This window comes from Aulonocara stuartgranti (assembly GCF_965226115.1).
Source record: "Aulonocara stuartgranti genome assembly, chromosome: 5".
In the NCBI taxonomy this organism is placed as follows: Eukaryota; Metazoa; Chordata; class Actinopteri; order Cichliformes; family Cichlidae; genus Aulonocara; species Aulonocara stuartgranti.
The window spans coordinates 3,660,637-3,680,566 of NC_138943.1; the positions used below are offsets into that span (position 1 = coordinate 3,660,637).

The 19,930-nt window shown below is 41.7% G+C and overlaps 3 protein-coding genes across 6 annotated transcripts in view; 2 read left to right on the forward strand and 1 right to left on the reverse strand.

Annotated features, from left to right (window-relative positions):
- Positions 1-19,930, forward strand: part of LOC309706110 (intermediate filament protein ON3-like) — a 114,720-nt gene that overhangs the window by 49,255 nt on the left and 45,535 nt on the right. For both annotated transcript variants that reach the window (XM_082532345.1, XM_082532344.1), the window contains exon 3: positions 1,150-1,167. The gene's annotated coding sequence lies outside the window, so the exon portion shown is untranslated. The remainder of the gene's footprint in view (positions 1-1,149; positions 1,168-19,930) is intronic.
- On the reverse strand, positions 151-2,324 carry LOC309706118 (granzyme B-like). Its single transcript, XM_082532362.1, has 5 exons — positions 2,177-2,324; positions 1,941-2,088; positions 1,498-1,630; positions 1,033-1,287; positions 151-918 (listed from the first exon to the last, which is right to left on the reverse strand). Exons 1-5 carry the CDS (start codon positions 2,232-2,234, stop codon positions 739-741), a joined length of 774 nt encoding a protein of 257 aa, XP_082388488.1. The 5' UTR covers positions 2,235-2,324; the 3' UTR covers positions 151-738.
- LOC309706121 (deoxyribonuclease-1-like) lies at positions 14,976-18,463 on the forward strand. 3 transcript variants are annotated; one of them, XM_082532366.1, is made up of 8 exons: positions 14,976-15,002; positions 15,304-15,641; positions 16,255-16,422; positions 16,504-16,622; positions 16,798-16,910; positions 17,376-17,530; positions 17,877-17,973; positions 18,072-18,463. In XM_082532366.1, exons 4-8 carry the CDS (start codon positions 16,514-16,516, stop codon positions 18,123-18,125), a joined length of 528 nt encoding a protein of 175 aa, XP_082388492.1. In that variant the 5' UTR covers positions 14,976-15,002; positions 15,304-15,641; positions 16,255-16,422; positions 16,504-16,513; the 3' UTR covers positions 18,126-18,463. The 3 variants fall into 3 exon arrangements, with proteins under 3 accessions (XP_082388492.1, XP_082388493.1, XP_082388491.1); XM_082532367.1 differs by having other exon boundaries at positions 16,255-16,610; XM_082532365.1 differs by lacking the exon at positions 16,255-16,422.

The window sequence follows — 19,930 nt, forward strand, 5'->3', positions numbered from 1 at the left end:
TGTGGAACCAGCTTCCACTTTGGATTTGGTTTAGTGTATATATACACTAACAGTAACAAATTTATAGCAAACATGTTCTACAGTGTTGTATTCTGGGTGCTACTGAGAGCAGACTTTATATTTCCTCCTTCTAATATTAAACAACAGGGGAACAGAAGAAGACCAAACCGGCAGGGTCACCAAAGATGGCGGCCAAGCCAGTGGGAGCACAGAAGAAGAAAAAAGATGAGCCAGACAGACAACAGAAGAAGAATGTGGGAACAAAAAGGAAGCGAGGGCAGGCACCCACACGCCAACCAAGAGAAGACGTCAGGATGTTCAATATTCATGATCTTACTATTAATTTTAAAAAGAGTTACTGTAGTTAGATGTAGTACTTGTATTAAAACGTCAAAGCTTCTATTTGTTTGGCTTATTAGAGATTTAACTGAAAACCACATCAGGTGGTTCACTGTGATACTAAAATACCCCCAGTTAGTCTTTTGTATTCATTGTACTAGATAAATCAGGATGAATGTACTGTAGAAGTGAAAAGGAGTTTAGAGATATTAGTAATGCATGGAATTAATTTTCCATGGTAAACTACTTAGATAGGTAGTTATTTGAAGTCATAATAAATATTGTTCGTGCACAGAAACAATATTTGAAACATTTTCTTTATTCTGCATTGAGAGCAAACACTGACAGAGGCATAGCTTGCACACTTACAGTGTGCTGACGCAAAGCTTTGTGTAAGATTTAACTTTTTTCCCCCTGGAGAATCCTCCTGATCCAGTGAAGGTGTTTTGAGATATCTGTATAGACATTGGGGACGTCCGGATAGTTACAATTTCCCAGCTCGGTTCCAGGAAGCCGTTTGTTGAAAGAAACAATACCGACAGCCATTCCCTTGCAGACCAGAGGGCCACCAGAATCACCCTGTAAGGAGGAAGTATGTATTTTGTTCATATGATACTTAATGCAGGCTGCTCATATATTCCTCAACAACAGAGCAGTTAGCAAGATTTTAAAAGGGAAGGACAGAAAAGGTACCTGACAGAATCCTTTTGTTGTGTTGTATCCACCTGCACAGATAATATTGGGAGGAAGACCACCCCATCTTTCCCTGCAGACTTGTGGGCTGATGACCGACACACGCACCACTCTCAGGTCATCAACACTTCTACCGTAAGTGTTTATCTTACCCCATCCAGCCACTCGACACTTCTCAATTTCATTTAATGTCATTTCACGGAAGGGAAGTCGAATGAATTTAATTGTTTTGCTTGGTCGGACAGGTGTAGACAGCTAGAGGCACAGAATTAAAGAGTAAAGATTAAGAATACGTGAAAACCATGTAACTGCAATACAGAACATCTATCATTTATCTTTTTTTTTAAGTAAGCACTTTTTACCTCAACTAGAAATGTGTTTTTCAATCAGCATATTGTAAATGCAAACACTCAAAGATATAAAACTTCCAGTGTGATGTGAGAAAACAAAAATAATAAACCTTACTTTTAAAAGCATGATGTCGTATCCACGGCCAACATTCCGATAACATGGGTGTTTGTATTTCTCTGCAATCCGTATCACGAGCTTATCAGCACTCCTCAGATGGTGGTTACCAAGGACTACGTATGTAGGATACCTGAATAAAATATAATTCTGAGATCATCAGCAGATTTTCTGAAGTTACATAAACAACATGATGAATAAAATATGGATACATTTCTTTATAGTTAAATTCAGTTTTACTTCAAGATCTTAGCATAAGTTTTACAAAAATTCTCATGGTTTCAGTTTGTAAAGGAAGAACTGTAACTTAAATTATGACCATTGCATTATACAGTAGTAAATATATATACATGTATTTATATATATATTTATATAGGAAATTGGGACATTTTGGGAAAAAAAATGGTCTAATTAGAAATTTCCCTCGAGCAAAGATTACTTACAGGTCACAGTGTGCAGCAGTCATTACAAAGTTCTCAGACACGAGAAATCCTCCACAAATATGGTAGCCTCTGTAATCCTGCACTGATGCCATATACAGCATTTTGTTGTCTGGGGCTATTTTCCCATTTATAATTTTACTTCCCAGGGCTAATAGCATTAGGAGAAAAGAAAATGAAAATAAAAACATAAATATTCCACATGCAGGCTGGAGAAGAGTATTCATGGTGCAACTTACCATTTTGCCCGAGGAATGTCAGCGCATGAATCACCGCAAATTGTTGCAGAGCAAACATCTCGCTGGTAAAATGCTCGATCTGTTAACTTGAGACCGACGGGTCAGTCCTTTTAAGCAGTTTGTACTGACTAATATCTGACTTTTAACGACTTCCTGTGAGTAATGTGGTTTTGAAAATTTTCACAGCAAATACTTCACTACTCCTATCTATCACCATCTGTTATATGCGCACCCATTTCTCATTAACAGTATTGAATTTCAAACAAAGTACTGCTAAATGTTCTGCTTACTCTCTTTCTTTTTCTATGGGTGGACAAGATGCTTTAGCTTGGAACTAGAAAAACCAAAATCAAACTGAAGGGCTCAAATAGATACTTGAAGATTTTCACATTTGTTTTTTGTTTTAACAAGAGTCATGTTGTCATGCTGCAATCTTGGAGAAAGAGTAAATTAGATGCTTTCCAGATGGTAGTGCAAGATGAATAAAAACTCCACTGGCTGAAATGTACCACCATTTCTTGTAATGTAATGTAATAATGTAATGTGTTAGTCCCCATAGGGAAATAGTTCCTCTGCATTTAACCCATTCACCCAGTGAAGCAGTGGGCAGCCACCAATGCAGCGCCCGGGGAGCAGTGTGTAGGGACGGTCCCTTGCTCAGGGGTACCTCAGGGTAGCCGTTCAGTGGAGTTGAACCCCCGACCTTCCGATCATGGGGCCACCACTCTACCTACTGAGCTATCCCTGTCTACATCCATTCTTATGGATGGATGTAGACACTCATTATTTTACCTCCTTCCTGACTTCCTCTGTCTATATTGGATTCATGATTCAGACCTGTTGCCACTGATATCTGTGACATTTGATCCTTTCATGGACTGACTAATCTTCTCTCAGCTTATTGAAATGACTATAAATAGAAATAAGTAAATTTGGATCTTAGGTTATTACAAATATGCAGAAAAAGGCTTGGGTTCCAGATTGTGTTCAGTTACAAATGCTGAAATGACCATCTCTTTCTTATTTGTGTGCCTATTTTCTTTCTAAAACCAGGTTTGTGTTTGTTTAGAGGTCCACCCATTTGGTGGTTGTGGGCAGTGTTTTCCGGTTTTTATGTTTCATGTTAGAAAAAAAATCAACCCAATTTCAGCATGGTTAAGCATGGTGCAGTTTAATATTTAAAACTGGTGTTCGTTATGGCCAAACTGTTGTTTGCCAGTGGTGCAACGGATCAAAAGTCTCACGGTTCGGATCGGATCACGTTTTTTCATCACGGATCAAATCAATTTTTGGATCAGCAGAAAAAAAAAGAAGACAAAAATTTAACTTGCCATTTACTTATTTAAGTATTTTTTGCCTATTAAAATCATTCAACTCAAGACTCATTCCACGCAATTATATAAAAACAAATTAAGTAATATAGAGCAGTGCAGGGCTTTCTATCTACCACTCCGCTGTGATATAATGAGCGGTCACGGTCACGTAGCTTTCCGTTGTCCTGGAGGTCCACCCATTTGTAGTTAGGGCAACAGAAGATGCCTCAGCCATAACTTTAAACTTTTCCTGTTCATACATGCTTGGAGCAATCTTGTCACTAAGGTGGACGCGCAACGGGATGTCATAGCGTGGCTCAAGCACCTTCATCATAGTTTAAACTAGTGCTGTCAGCGTAAATCTCGTTAAAATGACGTTAATGCCATAACCAGAATCAGAATCAGAATCTGCTGCCCCCAGAGGGCAGCAGATCAAAAAGTCTGTGTCCAGGGTGTGAGGGGTCTGTGATGATTTTCCCTGCCCGTTTCCTGGTTCTTGAGAGGTACAGATCCTGGATGGAGGGCAGGGGGGCGCCGATGATCCTTTCTGCTGCCCGTACAGTCCGCTGCAGTCTGCTCCTGTCCTGTTTTGTGGCTGCTCCATACCAGACTGTGATGGAGGAGCACAGGACAGACTCAATGACCGCAGTGTAGAACTGGATCAGCAGCTCCTGTGGAAGACTGTACTTCCCCAGTTGTATCAGGAAGTACATCCTCTGCTGGGTCTTTTTGAGGATGGAGTTGATGTTGGTCTCCCACTTCAGGTCCTGGGAGATGGTTGTACCCAGGAACTTGAAGGTCTTCACAGTTGACACAGGGCTGTCTGATATGGTGAGGGGGAGCAGAGTTGAGGGATGTCTCCTGAAGTCCACTGTCATCTCTACAGTCTTAAGAGTGTTCAGCTCCAGATTGTGCTGACTGCACCAGAGTACCAGCCGCTCAACTTCCTGCCGGTATGCAGACTCATCACCATCTTGAATGAGGCCAATGACAGTGGTGTCATCTGCAAACTTTAGGAGTTTGACAGCCGAGTTCTTGGAGGTGCAGTCGTTAGTGTAGAGGGAGAACAGTAGTGGTGAGAGGACACATCCTTGAGGGGCACCAATACTGAGGGACCGGGTTTCAGAGGTGATCTCCCCCAGCCTCACTTGTTGCTTTCTGTCTGTCAGGAAGCTGGTGATCCACTGACAGGTAGCTGGTGACACGCTGAGCTGGGAGAGTTTGGAGGAAAGAAGTTCAGGCACAATGGTGTTAAAAGCCGAACTAAAGTCCACATACAGGACCCTGGCATAAGTTCCCGGGCGGTCAAGGTGTTGCAGGATGTAATGCAGCCCCATGTTCACTGCATCATCCACCGACCTGTTTGCCCGGTAGACAAACTGCAGAGGGTCCAGCTGGTGGCCTGTAATGTCTTTCAGATGGGCTAACACCAGTCGTTCGAAGGATTTCATGACCACAGACGTCAAGGCGACAGGTCTGTAGTCATTCAGTCCTGTGATGGTGGGTTTCTTGGGAACAGGGATGATGGTGGAGCGTTTGAAGCAGGAGGGAACTTCACACCTCCAGGGATCTGTTGAAGATGCGAGTAAAGATGGGAGCCAGCTGTTCAGAACAGGTTTTGAGACGCCGTCTGGTCCGGGGGCTTTCCTGGGCTTCTGTTTCTGGAATAGTCGGCTCACATCCTGAGTGTGTATTCTGAGTTTCAGGGAGGAGGAAAGGGGGGTGAGAGGTGTGGTGGAGGTCGTTGAGTCTGGATTGGAGAGGGTGGTGGTGGTCGTTGAGTCTGGATTGGGAAGGGTGGGGGTGGTCGTTGAGTCTTGATTGGGGAGGGCGGTGGTGGTCGTTAGGTCTGGATTGGGGAGGGTGAGGGTGGTCGTTGAGGCTGGATTGGGGAGGGTGAAGGGGGGAGAGGTGGAAGGTGTGTTGGGGGTCAATGTCTGAAGCAATGTCCCTGGGGAGGGGAGGGTGGGGCGTGGGAGTCTGTCCGTCTCAAACCTGCAATAGAAAGTGTTTAACTCGTTGGCCAGGTCTTTGTTTGCTTCAATAGTGGGTGGGGGGCGTCTGTAGCTGGTGATTTCCTGCAGGCCCCTCCACACTGATGCAGGATCGTTGGCTGAGAGCCGTTCTTCCAGCTTCTGGGAGTAGATCCTTTTAGCTGCTTTGATCTCCTTGGTCAGTGTGTTCCTGGCTTGCTTGTAGAGGGCCCTGTCACCACTTCTGTAGGCGTCCTCCTTGGCCTTACGAAGATGTTGGAGTTTAGGAGTGAACCATGGTTTATTGTTGTTGTATGTGCAAAAGGTCTTTGTTGGCACACACACACGTCTTCACAGAAACTGATGTATGATGTCACAGTGTCCGTGAGCTCGTCTAGGTTCTCAGATGCAGCTTCAAAAACAGTCCAATCAGTGGAGTCAAAACAGTCCTGCAGTTCCTGCTTTGCTGCGTTAGTCCACTTCTTCACAGTTTTGACTACAGGCTTGGCACGTTTGAGTTTTTGCCTATAAACTGGAATAAGATGGACCATGCAGTGATCAGAATGTCCCAAAGCTGCCCAGGGCACAGAGCGATAGGCATCTTTTAGAGTGGTGTAGCAGTGATCCAGTATGATGTTGTCCCTGGTGGGGCAGTCTATATGCTGTCTGTATTTAGGGAGTTCGTAGTTTAGGTTTGCTCTGTTAAAATCCCCAAGAATAATTGTAAAGGAATCCGGGAATTTCCTCTCCAGGGTAGTAATCTGGTCAGCCAGCTCGCACAGTGCATTGTTCGCGTTGGCCTGTGGAGGGATGTAAACTCCGACCAGCATGAAGGAAGAAAACTCCCGCAGTGAATAAAAAGGTTTACAGTTGATGAAAAAACTTTCCAAGTGTGGGCTGCAGTGTTTCTGTAACACTGTGACATCAGTACACCAACCTTCATTAATGTAGAAGCAGACTCCACCTGCATTAACGCAGCTGCACGGCATCAATGAGTCAACTAACGCGTTGTCTAGTTTAAACCCCTTGTTTTGCACAACAGAATACGGCCTCCCGTCTGCAGCTAAACACCCCAATAGCTTTTGCAATAGCTTTAGCCCAGTCGGATAGGGCAGCAAAAGGCTGCTTAAACACCGCAAACTCCTCTGCTCCTCCAGTGCTGGCCATAACTATCGCTGGACAAACTGACCACGCGCACCATACACATACTTTTTTCTTCTTTTTCGAATCTTCGGATCACTTGCGTGCCGAACCGTGGAGTGGGATCGGTTCGGATTACGGATCAACCGTGATCCGTTGCACCACTATTGTTTGCACAGAAGTCCAATAACAAAACAGCACTCGGGTTCAGATCCGAGAGGCCGTTCCTCCCAATCTCGCCCTTCCAGGTCTCACTGTCTTTGCCCACGTGAGCATTGAAGTCTCCCAGCAGAACAACACAGTTCCCTTGGGGGAGCACCCTCCAGTGTCCTACCCAGGGACTCCAAGAAGACTGGGTACTCTGAACTGCCGCTCGGCACATAAGCACAGACGACTGTCAGGACCCATTCCCTGACCCGAAGGCGAAGGGAACCAACCCTCTCGTCCACTGGGAGAAACCCCAACATACCAGCAGCAATTTTGGCACAAAAGTGGCACACAGTGAAAGTGGTGAAAAAAGGGCGAGAGGGAAAACACTTGACCTCTGAATTAAATCAACCTAATAAACTAACGCAAGCTTCATATATGGGCTCTAAGTACCTGTAACTAAATACTCACTGAGACTGGCAAAAACTACAAGACAAAACTCCTGCGAGGGATGCTGAGAAAGTAAACAAAGCTATGAAGCACTCGACTGGGCTAGAACAATCTCCACAATAATAGTCAAGCATGAACACAAGAATCACACCGCGTGTGCGGCAGCAGAGTCCAAAGGGAAAAAGTCTCTTTAGCTGGCTGGGGAAAATAGCCTGAGCACGACACTAGGTATTGTGCGGAGCAGGCACACAAGGTAGAGGGTTACAGGGTTACACTCTCAAAGTCATTGTCTGGGTAGAAGGCGAGGCTTTGGGGAAAATAGAGGTCCGGGTGAGGCTAAACCAGTGCGCATACAGTTCGCCTCCTTGCCCACCACACTGTGAAGTGCTGGGCAGGGAGGCAGGCAGTCGAGTAGCGCTGAGTACAGAAAACAAACCAGTGACAGGAAGTAGAGTGGTTAATGACAGCGAGACTCAAAACCCGCTGAAAAGGTGGGTTAGCTGACGTTCCGGCGATGAATGTTTGAGAACGCTGATCTTAAGAGCCTGCCAGCTGATTACACACAGGTGCCACAAACGAGGGGGGTGTTGTGACTGCCCAGTGATGGATTACTAGCACACAGGAAAACCCAGCACTCACCTGGACCATGACAAGTACATAAGATATAAATAAAAGAAAAAGTAAAATAATTAATTAAATAATTTCATTACAAGCGAATACTAAGTCTCACTGAGATTAAAAGCCAAAGAATAAAAGTGGGTTTTAAAACGCAATTTGAAAGTGGACAGTGAAGGGGCCTCTCTAACGTTCAAGGGCAAATTATTCCACAATTTAGGAGCCACGATAGAGATGGCCCTGTCCCCTCTGAGCTTCCTGCTGGATCTCAGTACCTCCATAGCTTGCCCACTCCAGCTCCTATGACCAAATACAAACATTGGGGAAGAGAGTTAGCTCAACCCACCACAACTTCCAAGCTAGCAAGAATTATCTATTCATGCTAGCGTTCACGTTTCCTAGAACACATATGTGGCACACACGTACTACACATTTAAAGCATCTAACAAAAAACAGGCATAATGATGACAATAATTGAACTAAAATTGCAATCAGAAACATCAGGGTGGCTAAATATGAATTATATGTGTGTTTTACAGTGTTGGAAAGAAATGACACCAACCTCTCCCACAGGGGAATTGTAGAAAAGGGGAGAGGCAAAAGGGGTACACTGTATTTATAGGGTTGCACCAACGAAGAAGAACAATGAGGAGGGGCGCTAACTGATAATGAACATAACTACAGGTTTGGAGGTCCTAAAAGCAGGTATAAAAGGAACAGTTTGGGGGTTTAGAACACATTTTGTGTAATTATAACAAGATGTGATTTATGACCCTGTTACACTGTGAGGATTCCATCAGGGCAGATGCAGGATGGCGGACCATCTCATAGATTTTCGTACTGCCCCAGTTGAGGCACAGTTGATCGGCTGCTCCGATCACGCACTTCAGGGGGTCTATTTACAATCCCTAAATGACGTTTTGAAGATCAACTCGCTTCATGCGACAAGCCATCATCGTTTGAGGAGTTTGCCTCGCTCAAAAAACAAAAACAAAAGAAGTGATTCAGTCCCAGAGCTGATGCAGTTATCCCTGGAAGACAGAGAGCGCTTCTATTGTGGACAGCTTGAACATTTAATTTCTTCGCATCCAAAAAAACTAAAAGGATCTGCCTGCCGGCAGATTCGGGGGTACACACAGTAACCATAAACTCCATCTTCAGCTTCCGGTCTCTCAGTTGGTAGGACAAGATACCCACTCGTTCCAAGCCCTAGTCGATTCTTGGGCTGAGCAAAATCTAATAGATTCTGGCCTTGCACAACAGTTGAATCTTCCGCTATGCTAGCTCAATCCACCACCATTCCCGCCAAGGCATTAAATGATCGCATCCTTGCTCATATCACGCACCAAACTGAACCCCTCAAACTAGTTACATTGGGAAATAACAAAGAAACACTAGCGATTTTTACACACCAGTCCCCTAGTACCCGTCTCATTTTAGGATTTCTTTGGTTAAAAGTATAAAATGCCCATCTAGATTGGGCGGGGCAAAGGGTGTCGAGCTGGAGCCTTTTTTGTCATGCAAATTGCCTTGTATTGGCGTGTCCCCCAGAGCCAGTCAAATCTACTAGCACCAGTGAATCCGTCACAGATCTCTCTCTTATACGCACAGAGGTATTCATTAAAGACACCTTACCACCCCACCCCATGAACATGGCGAGCGCTTCTCAGGTCAGCCAGCTGCCAGCGCCAGTATGCTAACCAGCACCGCTCAGCCAAACCCACGTATGCTCCTGAACAAAAGGTATGGCTGGCTTCCAGGGATATTCCCATATTGCCCAGAACTGAGTCCCGTAAGCCGTCGCCTCAGTACATTGAGCAATTCGAGGTGGACAAAATTATCAATTGAACTTAATTGAATTCAGTTTCATTTAATTTCATTTATACAGTGCCAAATCACAACAACAGTCGCCTCAAGGCGCTTTATATTGTAAGGTAGACCCTACAGTAATACATACAGAGAAAAACTCAATCAGATGATTCCCTATGAGCAAGCAAGCAAGCATGAAGGAAAAACTCTCTTTTAACAGGAAGAAACCTCCGGCAGAACCAGGCTCAAGGAGGGGTGGGGCCATCTGCTGCGGCCGGTTGGGGTGAGAGAAGGAAGACAGGACATGCTATGGAAGAGAGACAGAGATTAAAAGCAGGCACGATTCAATGCAGAGAGGTCTATTAACACATAGTTAGTGAGAACGGTAACTGAAAAAGAAATATTCAGTGCATCATGGGAATCCCCCAACAGCCTACATGTATTGCAGCATAACTAAGGGAGGATTCACCTAATCCAGCCCTAACTATATCCTTTAGCAAAAAGGAAAGTTTGAAGCCTAATCTTAAAAGTAGAGATAGTGTCTGTCTCCTGAATCCAAAGTGGAAGCTGGTTCCACAGAAGAGGGGCCTGAAAACTAAAGTATTCACCTGACCTTCTGCGTGTCACAGTTTAAACCGGTGATCACGAGTCCTTTGCCCTTTGTCTGTTGTCGAGTCCACAGATCATTCCCTCCAACTACCTACAGTTATTCACCATTCGATCACTGGTCTCGTCTGCTGCCTTCTCAGCAACATCTCTGGTATGGATTCTACACTCACACTCACCTACCTGCCTCCTTGCTTCACCACATTCTTTCTGGACTGGATCATTCTCATACTTGCCCAGACCTCCACGATCTTGCCTCGCCCTCTCGCATACCTCCACCTAAAATAATATAAGATAACTTTATTGTCACTGCACAGTCATACATAGTACAATAGTACAATGAAATTGGAAAACTGTCCCACGTTGGCACTACGTACAACACAACACGACAAGACACAATAACTTAACTTAAGTAATAACAAGAAGAATAAGTGTATGTTTATTGCACACTGTTATTATTAAACATTATTATCATTATTGCACCTTTTTATAAATATAAATATGATTAATGTTATTGTTGTTACCCCCCCCCCCAAAAAAGTCACACGGTTTTTTAGGGTTTTTGCAAAGATGCATTGTGGACACACCTGATGAAAAACTGACAGGAAACCACTGTGCTAAACAAAGACACCATGAAAAGCTGATGTAACCATCACAGGTTTCAAGATTATCGCCTTCATCATCCTGGCTGCAAAAAGAACAAAAAAAAAAACAGACCTGATGAGGAGATCTCGAGCTGACAGTCAAACTGTTTGCTCGATTTGTCGAGCAAGTCATTGGCCAATGAGCTTAACACTGATAATCCTCCTTTCTTACACATTGTATGACAAAGTTTTATGAAATAAACTTCATGATTTATTTAATGTGACCACAAAAATGAGCCCATATCTTTTTCTTTTTCTTTAAATTTCAAGAATAACTGTCACCATAATGATTTCTAAAAAAAAAAAAAGAAAGAAAAAACCCAACCCATTTCTTTTGAAATTTCAGCATTATCACCGTCACCATTATCACCTCGCTGCACTGTACAGCATACACCACATTGTTAAGTCTGTGTTTTGGCGTTTTGCCTTTCGGGTGAACCAGTTTTTGTCTGAGCGTGTTGCTGGGTCTGAAATGCACCGGGATGTCATGCTTGGAGACATCAGCCATAATAAAGGCTTGCTTTTCGTTTAAACTCAGTTTTGTCTCCTCCGTGTCCTCACTCACTCACTCACACACACGGTCTGCCCCAGCAAGCCGTGACAATTTCGTTTAAAAGCTATGTTTCGCTTACAGGCTGCGACAGATGTTTTTATACTCTCTGTGAGCTCAGAGGGCCAAATAAGAAATGGTTGTGAAATTAGTTATTGTTATAACCTCAGGATAAAAATACTCGGAAACTCAAGTGCCAGTTTTAGGACGTTTACTGACCACTTTTAGAAACAACCACAGCTAGTCGCATACATACAGGAAACTGTCCCACACATAACATTCCGGCAGGGAGAACCCTGAAAAACCACTGAAGGTTCCGGGGTGCAACGCCCCCAAACATACATTAACAACAACACTGTCTATAACAGTTACAGTCTGTGCATTTGCTAAAACAGAGCTCGCATTAGCAAGTAACCAAGTAACCTTAAGGAACCTCTGTAGTGTAGCTTTTTCTTACTAACCACTTTGGCTAACATGTGTGACATACGGGAGTTAGAGTGGCATATGAAAAAGAAGCTCATTTAGAGCAAGGCTTTTCATAAGAGGAAAGGGGAGACATGGAATGAAACACAAGGAGAGGAACATGGGAACAGAAAAGGGAGACAAAACAGCACCTATAGATTGAGGTAGACACTGGGGAGGGGGAGGGGGTTTCAAAGGTCTTCCTCTGTCCTTGTGAGGGGGTGGGGGATCAAACACAAACGTGACTGGGGAAATATACACGGAGGACAGCAGTAGAGCATGACATGTTGTAGGATTTAAAAAAGTAACAGTTTAATCTGCTTGTCTCTGGTGTTTCTACAGCACCACCTAAAGGTGGAAACCCATTACAGTTCTGCAGGTTTGTGTGTCATACCAAACAGCTTCATTTGAGCTCTGACTCATTTTATAAAAGGTTCAAAGTAGTCCTTGGAAAGGATTTTAAGATATAATCCAAAACTAATGGGGAATGGGGATCTAGGGTTCTTAAAGGGAACAGGCATCCATAACATCCACCTCTCTTCGGGTCAGTACACTCTTAACTCATGCAGGCTCGCCGCACTACAGGGAGTCTGTACACAGGGAAAAACACACAGTAAGTTTCCTCAAAGCATAAAGGCCAGCAAATGACTTCAGGTGCCAGCCACTACCTTAAGCTGATAAGATCATGTGAGACAGGTGGGTGATTTCCTCAGGTGTGTAGAGCAAAGGCCAAGACCCTGAAATAAGGCCCAACAGGGAGCACGAACAACAACAAAAATCACAGATAGAAGAGAGGAGAGACAGAAACTGAAGCAGAGAGAAAGAGACGAGACAAAACCTGAAGATGTCAGCAGGGAGAACTAAAAGACCACAATATAACATTTTGTATGAGTGCTCTATATTTTGCTTTTCCCAGAAACATGGAAGAAATCAAGTGACATGACTGACTTTGTTGTAAACACTTTGTTACCATTGTTACTAAACAGTTTCCCCTTGAAAATATGACAAGACGGAAACATCAGTTTGCTACAGCGTTTGCTAAAAAAAGGTCTTGCCCAACTAACGGTACCCCATCTTGATAACTGGCCATATATTTGTCATTTTTATCTATAACTGAAACTGCAAACACACATTTAAAGTTTACATCGTTAGAACAAATACAAAAGGTTCTGTTCCAAGGTTAATGACGTTAATGATGTCGATACGTTGAATATTAACTATCCAGTTATTTATTTCATTCAGCCAACCACTCTGATCGAGTCGCATCACTGGTGGGATGCTTTAAGTTTCCAAAGATTTATGCAGTTGACAAAAATCTGCCCTGATTCATATACAATGTTTCTCCAGATATTATCAATGAGCCAGCTTGAGGAGTACCAACGGCCACTTTACTGTTTGAAGAAAAATAAAGAAAACAAAAGTATATAAAAAAAAACAACCACAAAAAACAGTCCACTGAAAACAGCACCAATTGTTTCAGAGAACAACTCTAAAATTCTTCATACTTTCAAACAGAAAGTTTGTGTAAATATTGTGGATATTTTGAGGTGACAGAAAGAAGCTGTTTCTAACAACTAATGAGGAACCGGCCATTTCAAGGCAATTACTTACCTGTACTGTAAAATAAAAACCCTGAAATGTTATAGATCCTCTATGAGCAGCAGCTGGGATGGAAGAACAACAGCAAGATGTTGTGCATGTCTTGTACTACAACACACACACACACACACACACACACACTCATACACAAATACACACACACAACATTATCACTCAGCTTAACTACCTCAAACTATCAGACGCTTCCATTTCACTGACCATCAAAGGCCCTTCAGGTGTCTCAGTGAAATCCTCAGTTCATTTCAAACATCCTGAACTTTTACACAAAGAGTATATTCTCTTTGGCAGATGTTGAAAGCATCAAATATTCTTAGGAAAATGTCGACTGTTGACATGAGATTTATCTCTGGTGTGTCATAAACATTCACAGAACACATTTAACATCTGATTAATAGTTCTCATTATTTTAACATGATTCAATCATTTACAAACTTTTTAAAGATACCTTTACACTTTATGTTATAATTGTTCACATAAGTACATGTATACAATTATGTAATGTACATAAAGCATACATGTATATTACATACATAAAGGGCTTCCAGGGTTATGTGTGCACTTTGCCTATGTGTATTATTCACATAAAATTACACATCCAGTCAAAGAAATGTGTAGTTCTTTGTTTCCATTTAAAGATTTTTACTTCTCTTTTAGCTCAGTTTTGGACTCCACCGCTCCAAAGGGAAATATCCAGTTTTTCAAATGCTAAATGATCCGTGCCAGCTTTTCTCTCACTGTGTCTGTGAGCCAGTTTTATTGGCTGTGTGGTTTAGCACGGCCGTTTCCTTTCCTGCTTAGACTCTCAGTCAGTCGTCCTTTCTCCACTGACAGTGAAGGACCTCTTTCAGCTCTCTCTGTCTTCAGACATTTGCGGTTATTGATCTTAACCTAATTGGTGAGTTCTTTTCTTTATTTTCTGTTTCTTTCTTTAAAAAATTGCTTCAGTATTCAAAGTGGTGATTGAGCTTCTTTTCATTTTACTGGACTTTTGATTGTGTGATGCCAGGTCAGAATTGGCGGGAAACCAGCCAGACATTTTCTCTCAGCCTCTTATATTTAGTTGTTTTCATTTTTCTTTCTTTGAATTTGAATTTTACTTTTGAAGTTTGACTTCTAGTTAACATTGTAAAATGGTTTATTTTAAGTCAAACAATTATCAATTTGGCAGCCAGGTGCCCAAACCAAACTAAAAAGTGAAAGGAAAGGTCTAATACATCCACCACCATCACCTTCTTAGTAGCTTACCCGAGTAAGGGTTAAAGTCAGGGCTGAAGCCTTTCAGAGGTCGCTCTGGGCAAGTGTGAGCTTAGACACAAAGCACTGTGTCTAAGTATGGTTAGCATTCTCAGTGATGTTAAAGCCTCTGAAATTATGTAAATGCTGTGATATTCTCAAAAGTTTGGTTTTACAGTCAGAATGAAGATCGCAGCCTTCAATGTCAAGAATCTTGGAGTGAGAAAACTCAACAAAGATATTGTACGAAATAATCTAATCAAGGTAAGTCATGAGACATCTACAACTTAATTTGATTAAATTATGATGCTGTTTTATTGTTGAAGTGTGTTTGTGTCATCAACATATTCAAACACTTAATTATAGAACGTATTGCCACAATAAGAGTTGCTGACTTTTAAGTGTGTGACGTCAGGCCATTTTTGCAGTATATACAGTTATTTAAGTTTGTTCACACTGGCTTGTAAAAGTTGATGTGTTGGATTCCCAGTGGTTGCTGAACTGTTGCACCAGACTTTTATTTCTTAAATGTATTTTTACTAAGTGGGTTGTGTGTTTCTCTTAGATTGTGTCTCGGTACAGTGTGGTGGTGTTACTGGAGGTCCGGGATCCCAATGACAGGGCAATGAGCAAATTTCTCACAGAGCTCAACAGACACAGGAAAGTCATCACAAACCACATTAACAGGCATTTACACCTGCTGACCACTGGAACTAACTGACAACAACAGTATTCCTGCTGTAATGCCAAACACACAATATGTACAAAACCTCCCAAAAATAAAACTGAACTACAGTTATGTCTGTTTTTGAACAGAGGGAACAGATCTCGTCCATACAGAATGGAGATCGGTGCCCCAGTAGGACGACATTCCTACAGGGAGCAGTTTGTCTTCTTCTACAGGTACAATCATCTGACATTCATATGTTTCATAGATGTCTCACATGTCCAGAATTAAAAGCTCAAATCTGTCAAGACAGATCATTGCATTTAGGAGAAGATTTTAAGGAAAATAAAACATTTTTTAAAAAGTTTAAAATAATCCACAGAAATGATTTCAGATATTCTTCAAACCAAAATATTAACTTTTATTCACCGTCCATTTTATGCCACTTATCCGGGTCCAGAATGCAGGAGCAACAGTCTAAGGCAGAGGTGGGCAACTGCAGGTCTCGAGGGCCGGTGTCCCTGCAGGTTTTAGATGTGTCCTTGAACCAACACAGCTGATTTAAATGGCTAAATTAGCTCCTCAACGTGTCCTGAAGTTCTCCAGAGGCCTGGTAACGAACTAATCGTGTGATTCAGGTGTGTTGACCCAGCGTGAGATCTAAAACCTGCAGGACACCGGCCCTCGCGGCCTGGAATTGCCCACCTCTGGTCTAAGGGGAGACTCTTCAACATTTATTGCATTAGATATTTTTTCCTTTAAAAGAAATAAAAGCACTCTATGAATGTTTAAGAGAATAGGTGAACATGGCTTTTAGAAAAATCACCTCCTCTTCTTCACCTACTCCAGCTGTTCTGGGAGGACACGGAGGCGTTCCCCAGCCAGCAGAGAGACATGATACACCAACACCCCGACACACTAAGAGTCAAAAACCTGGAGTCGGGACTCCACCCTATTCCTGGCCTCAGACTTCCTCAGACAGCACAAGATTCACAACAATAAGCAACTTCTCACGATGTAAGTCATCTCAGTTTGGGCTGAGACCTTGGCTATATGTTAGCATGAGGGAAACAGATGTGTGTGTATTTTCTGTCTCAGACAGGATGAAATGAGTGTGATTGACCGTTACCAATATGAAGAAGAAAACAAAGATGTGCTTGCCAGAGAGCCCTTTATTGTGCAGTTTCGCCGCCGTTCAGCCAGACGTATGTATGAGTGTGAGCTTTTGTCCTCTACTTCTACATTCACAGGGACCAGTTTGAAACTGGTGACGCTGCTCCTTCTTCCAGGATACAGGATAAATTGTCCATGAATGTCCATACAAGTATACAAATAAACAAGTACTACTGTGCATGTTCACCTGTAACTAACTGGTTATGTTTGTGCTTCCAGTTGTGAAGAAGCTTGTTCTGATTCCCGTCCACACCAAACCAAAGGATGCTGAACATGAGCTGCGTGCTCTTCATAATGTGGTCCAAGATGCAAGAAGGAGATGGGGCACTAATGTAGGCTGGAAATGAAAGAGTGACGAATTTACAGAATGGATTTGTTTACGATGCTAAATAACAATAATAACAATAATATGTTGATTAGAGCAGAAAAGGTCATGAAATGATTGATAGTTACAATCATTGGTCTGATTGTCATTCTAGACTCTTCAAGCACTTCACAACAGCAGGCTGTGGACAAATTAGTTTTATAAAAGCACAATTTTATAACAGTAAACTATTTTTATTTGTTAAGATAAAGTTATTGTTGACAAGAAGTCAAAATAATTTGCTTCTCAAGTTATTTAAATTAATTTGTTCTTTGAAAACCAAACCTGTGCCGTTATTATGTTTGACATATGAGCGTAACTAAAATGAAAAATCTGAAATGTGCTCAAACCTAAAGACTGGAGAACAAAATTATATTAAATGATATTGTTATAAAATATTTACCTTTGTATTTTCATATATATTGTCTTTCAGAGCATCATGATTTTGGGGGACTTCAATGCGGATGGACGTTACCTGTCAAGTACTAAAAGGACAAACATCAGAATGAGCTCTCGTCCCTACTTTTGGTTGATAGATGAAGACGCTGACACCACTACTAGTGACCTTAATGACCATACATATGACAGGTATCTTTTCTTTATGTTGTTGTTGTCTTGCTCAGAGTCACACGATTTTATTTTTAGCTTAGAAAATATTTGAATATCTAAATAGTTATTATTTATAAATATAAATACTTTCCTATTTTAAGATTAGGAAATCCGGGTGGGCAAGATCTGTTTCTATGCTGAAAAAACAATCACCGCCCCTCCTGCCTCACAATGGTTTCACTGCCTACACCTCCCTAGTTCTGTTTCATTACAGTCTTAAAACAAAGAAAGTGAAATGCTTCTTGATGGCAAATTGTCATCTGCATGTTAAACAACAGGCAAAGTCAAATGAATGCATGATTGTGACTCTATTTCCTGCCAACAGGATTGTTGTGTTTGGAAAGAGGATGAATGACGCAGTTGTTCCTGGCTCTGCAAAGCCTTTCGACTTCAAAAGAGCGTACCGCCTAAATTATGACACAGTAAGACATTTAATATTAAAAACATTTAATTCAACATGGCAATGTTTACGTGCAAACATCTCACTTCACCGCTGTTTGCCATGTTTTTCCACTTGTAGACTCGATCCGTCAGTGACCACTACCCCGTGGAGGTGGAGCTTCGGGACAATTAACGTATGAAGAATTATAGAAAAAAGCTTTATTTTTACATTGAGAACCTGCCTTGAAGTGAGATAGCAAACAAATTTCACCCCCAGTTTTAATCAGGAACCATGTATGTGTCTTATATGTGTAGTTATATAACGGTTCATGTTAAAATAGTTTTTGCTGTCTTTTTTTCATATTATGTGCAATTTTATGTCAAAGAAGAGTAAATGAGGCACTCTGCCTTTTAGTAAAATTAACAACTGTGTTTTTGGAGGAACTTCATAGAAAAAAACAGGATTGAATTGATCCCCTGGGTTTCAATCAACCAACACAATGGCAAATAAACCTTTACATCCACGCACAACTTGCTTTGTTTTTCTTTCATGTTCAATTTTATGCAATGACTGGACAAGTGGAGCATGAATTGTCAGGGTTCCTGGGTCAGTAACCCAGTGTTTTCAGCTTGTTCAGGTTCAGTTTATTTTGTCACTCGTTCTCATTTTCTGTTGTTCTGTTCCTGTTACTTCTATGTGTCATTAGTTAGATTATGTTCAGCCATTCACTCACCGGTCTCTAATCACTAATCATTCAGTCTGTGTATTGAAGTCTCTCAGATTCATCAGTTCATTGTCGTGTCATTGTTGTTGATGTTAGGTTGTCACTGTATGCTTTGCTCATTCAGTCATTCAGTCCGTCCGTCCGTCTGTCCGTCCGTCAGCCATTTCCTGCTCCTGTTCTGTTCATTCACTCCATCTGCACTAAACACCAGCTTTCACCACAAGTCGTGCCTGTTTTGAGTCATCTCTTCCTCTCCTCCACACACGAAGCCCTGACATGAATGAGATGAAATATGGTTATCTAAGTGATTTTACAGGTTTTATTTAATAATATAGTTTTACATTTTAAATAATCATTTTGTTTATTTATTGTATTTTTGATTTGGATTGAATTTTGCAAATGTATCCAGTTACCTCATTAATGTTTCCACCCGGGGAGGGAGCCTGGCCCAGCTGCCACAGGGCAAGAAGCAGGTTACACCCTGGACAGGTCTCGACAGGGTGCCAGACAGTGGCAGGGCTACAAATGCAACTATAAATGTTATCTTTGAAGCAGTCCTTGCAGACAAAAGTGACACCAGACAGAAATTTAACGCCCCGGTCGCAAGTTTAACTTAACTGTATAGATGTAATATTCTTCTGTGAGAAAAATACACCCCTCTCACGTATCCCATGGACACATTGGCTGTTTTAATTGCTGCCTTTCTGTATTGTTTTGTTTATTTGAGACAGAAGCGACAATGTCATGTAGTGTTAAGATAACAACTGCTCTACATACTCTGTAAGTAACAAACTAATAAAGTATTCTAATTTTACCAAAACTAGAAGAGAAACTTGTTGAACAGCAGACATCCTGACTTTCTGAGGTAAAACAGTCCAAGTTGCTGAGTTGAAGAAAACAAATGTCTGTTTATATTTATACTGAAGTTGTAAATTCTCTGTATGAATTTGTACAGAAATGTCTTTAGAAGAAAGCTGTAAACATTTTGTTCTACTGTAGAACATTTTAACATCACTTTTTAATCTTTTCATTTTATTAATGATATTGATGCAAAGGAGCTGTGAGCATTATACCTTTTGTTTGGTTATATTTAGTATTTTGTCCAACAAAGAATTAAGAACCCAACTAGCATGACTCATTTGTTCTGTTAATACTTTGTTGCCATTGTTATTATGCAGTTTCAGACAGGCAACATAACAGGAAGGAAACAGCTGCTACCACAGCGTTTGTGAAACAGCCGCACCATCCAGACAAGATGTCTCAGTGGTGTGGG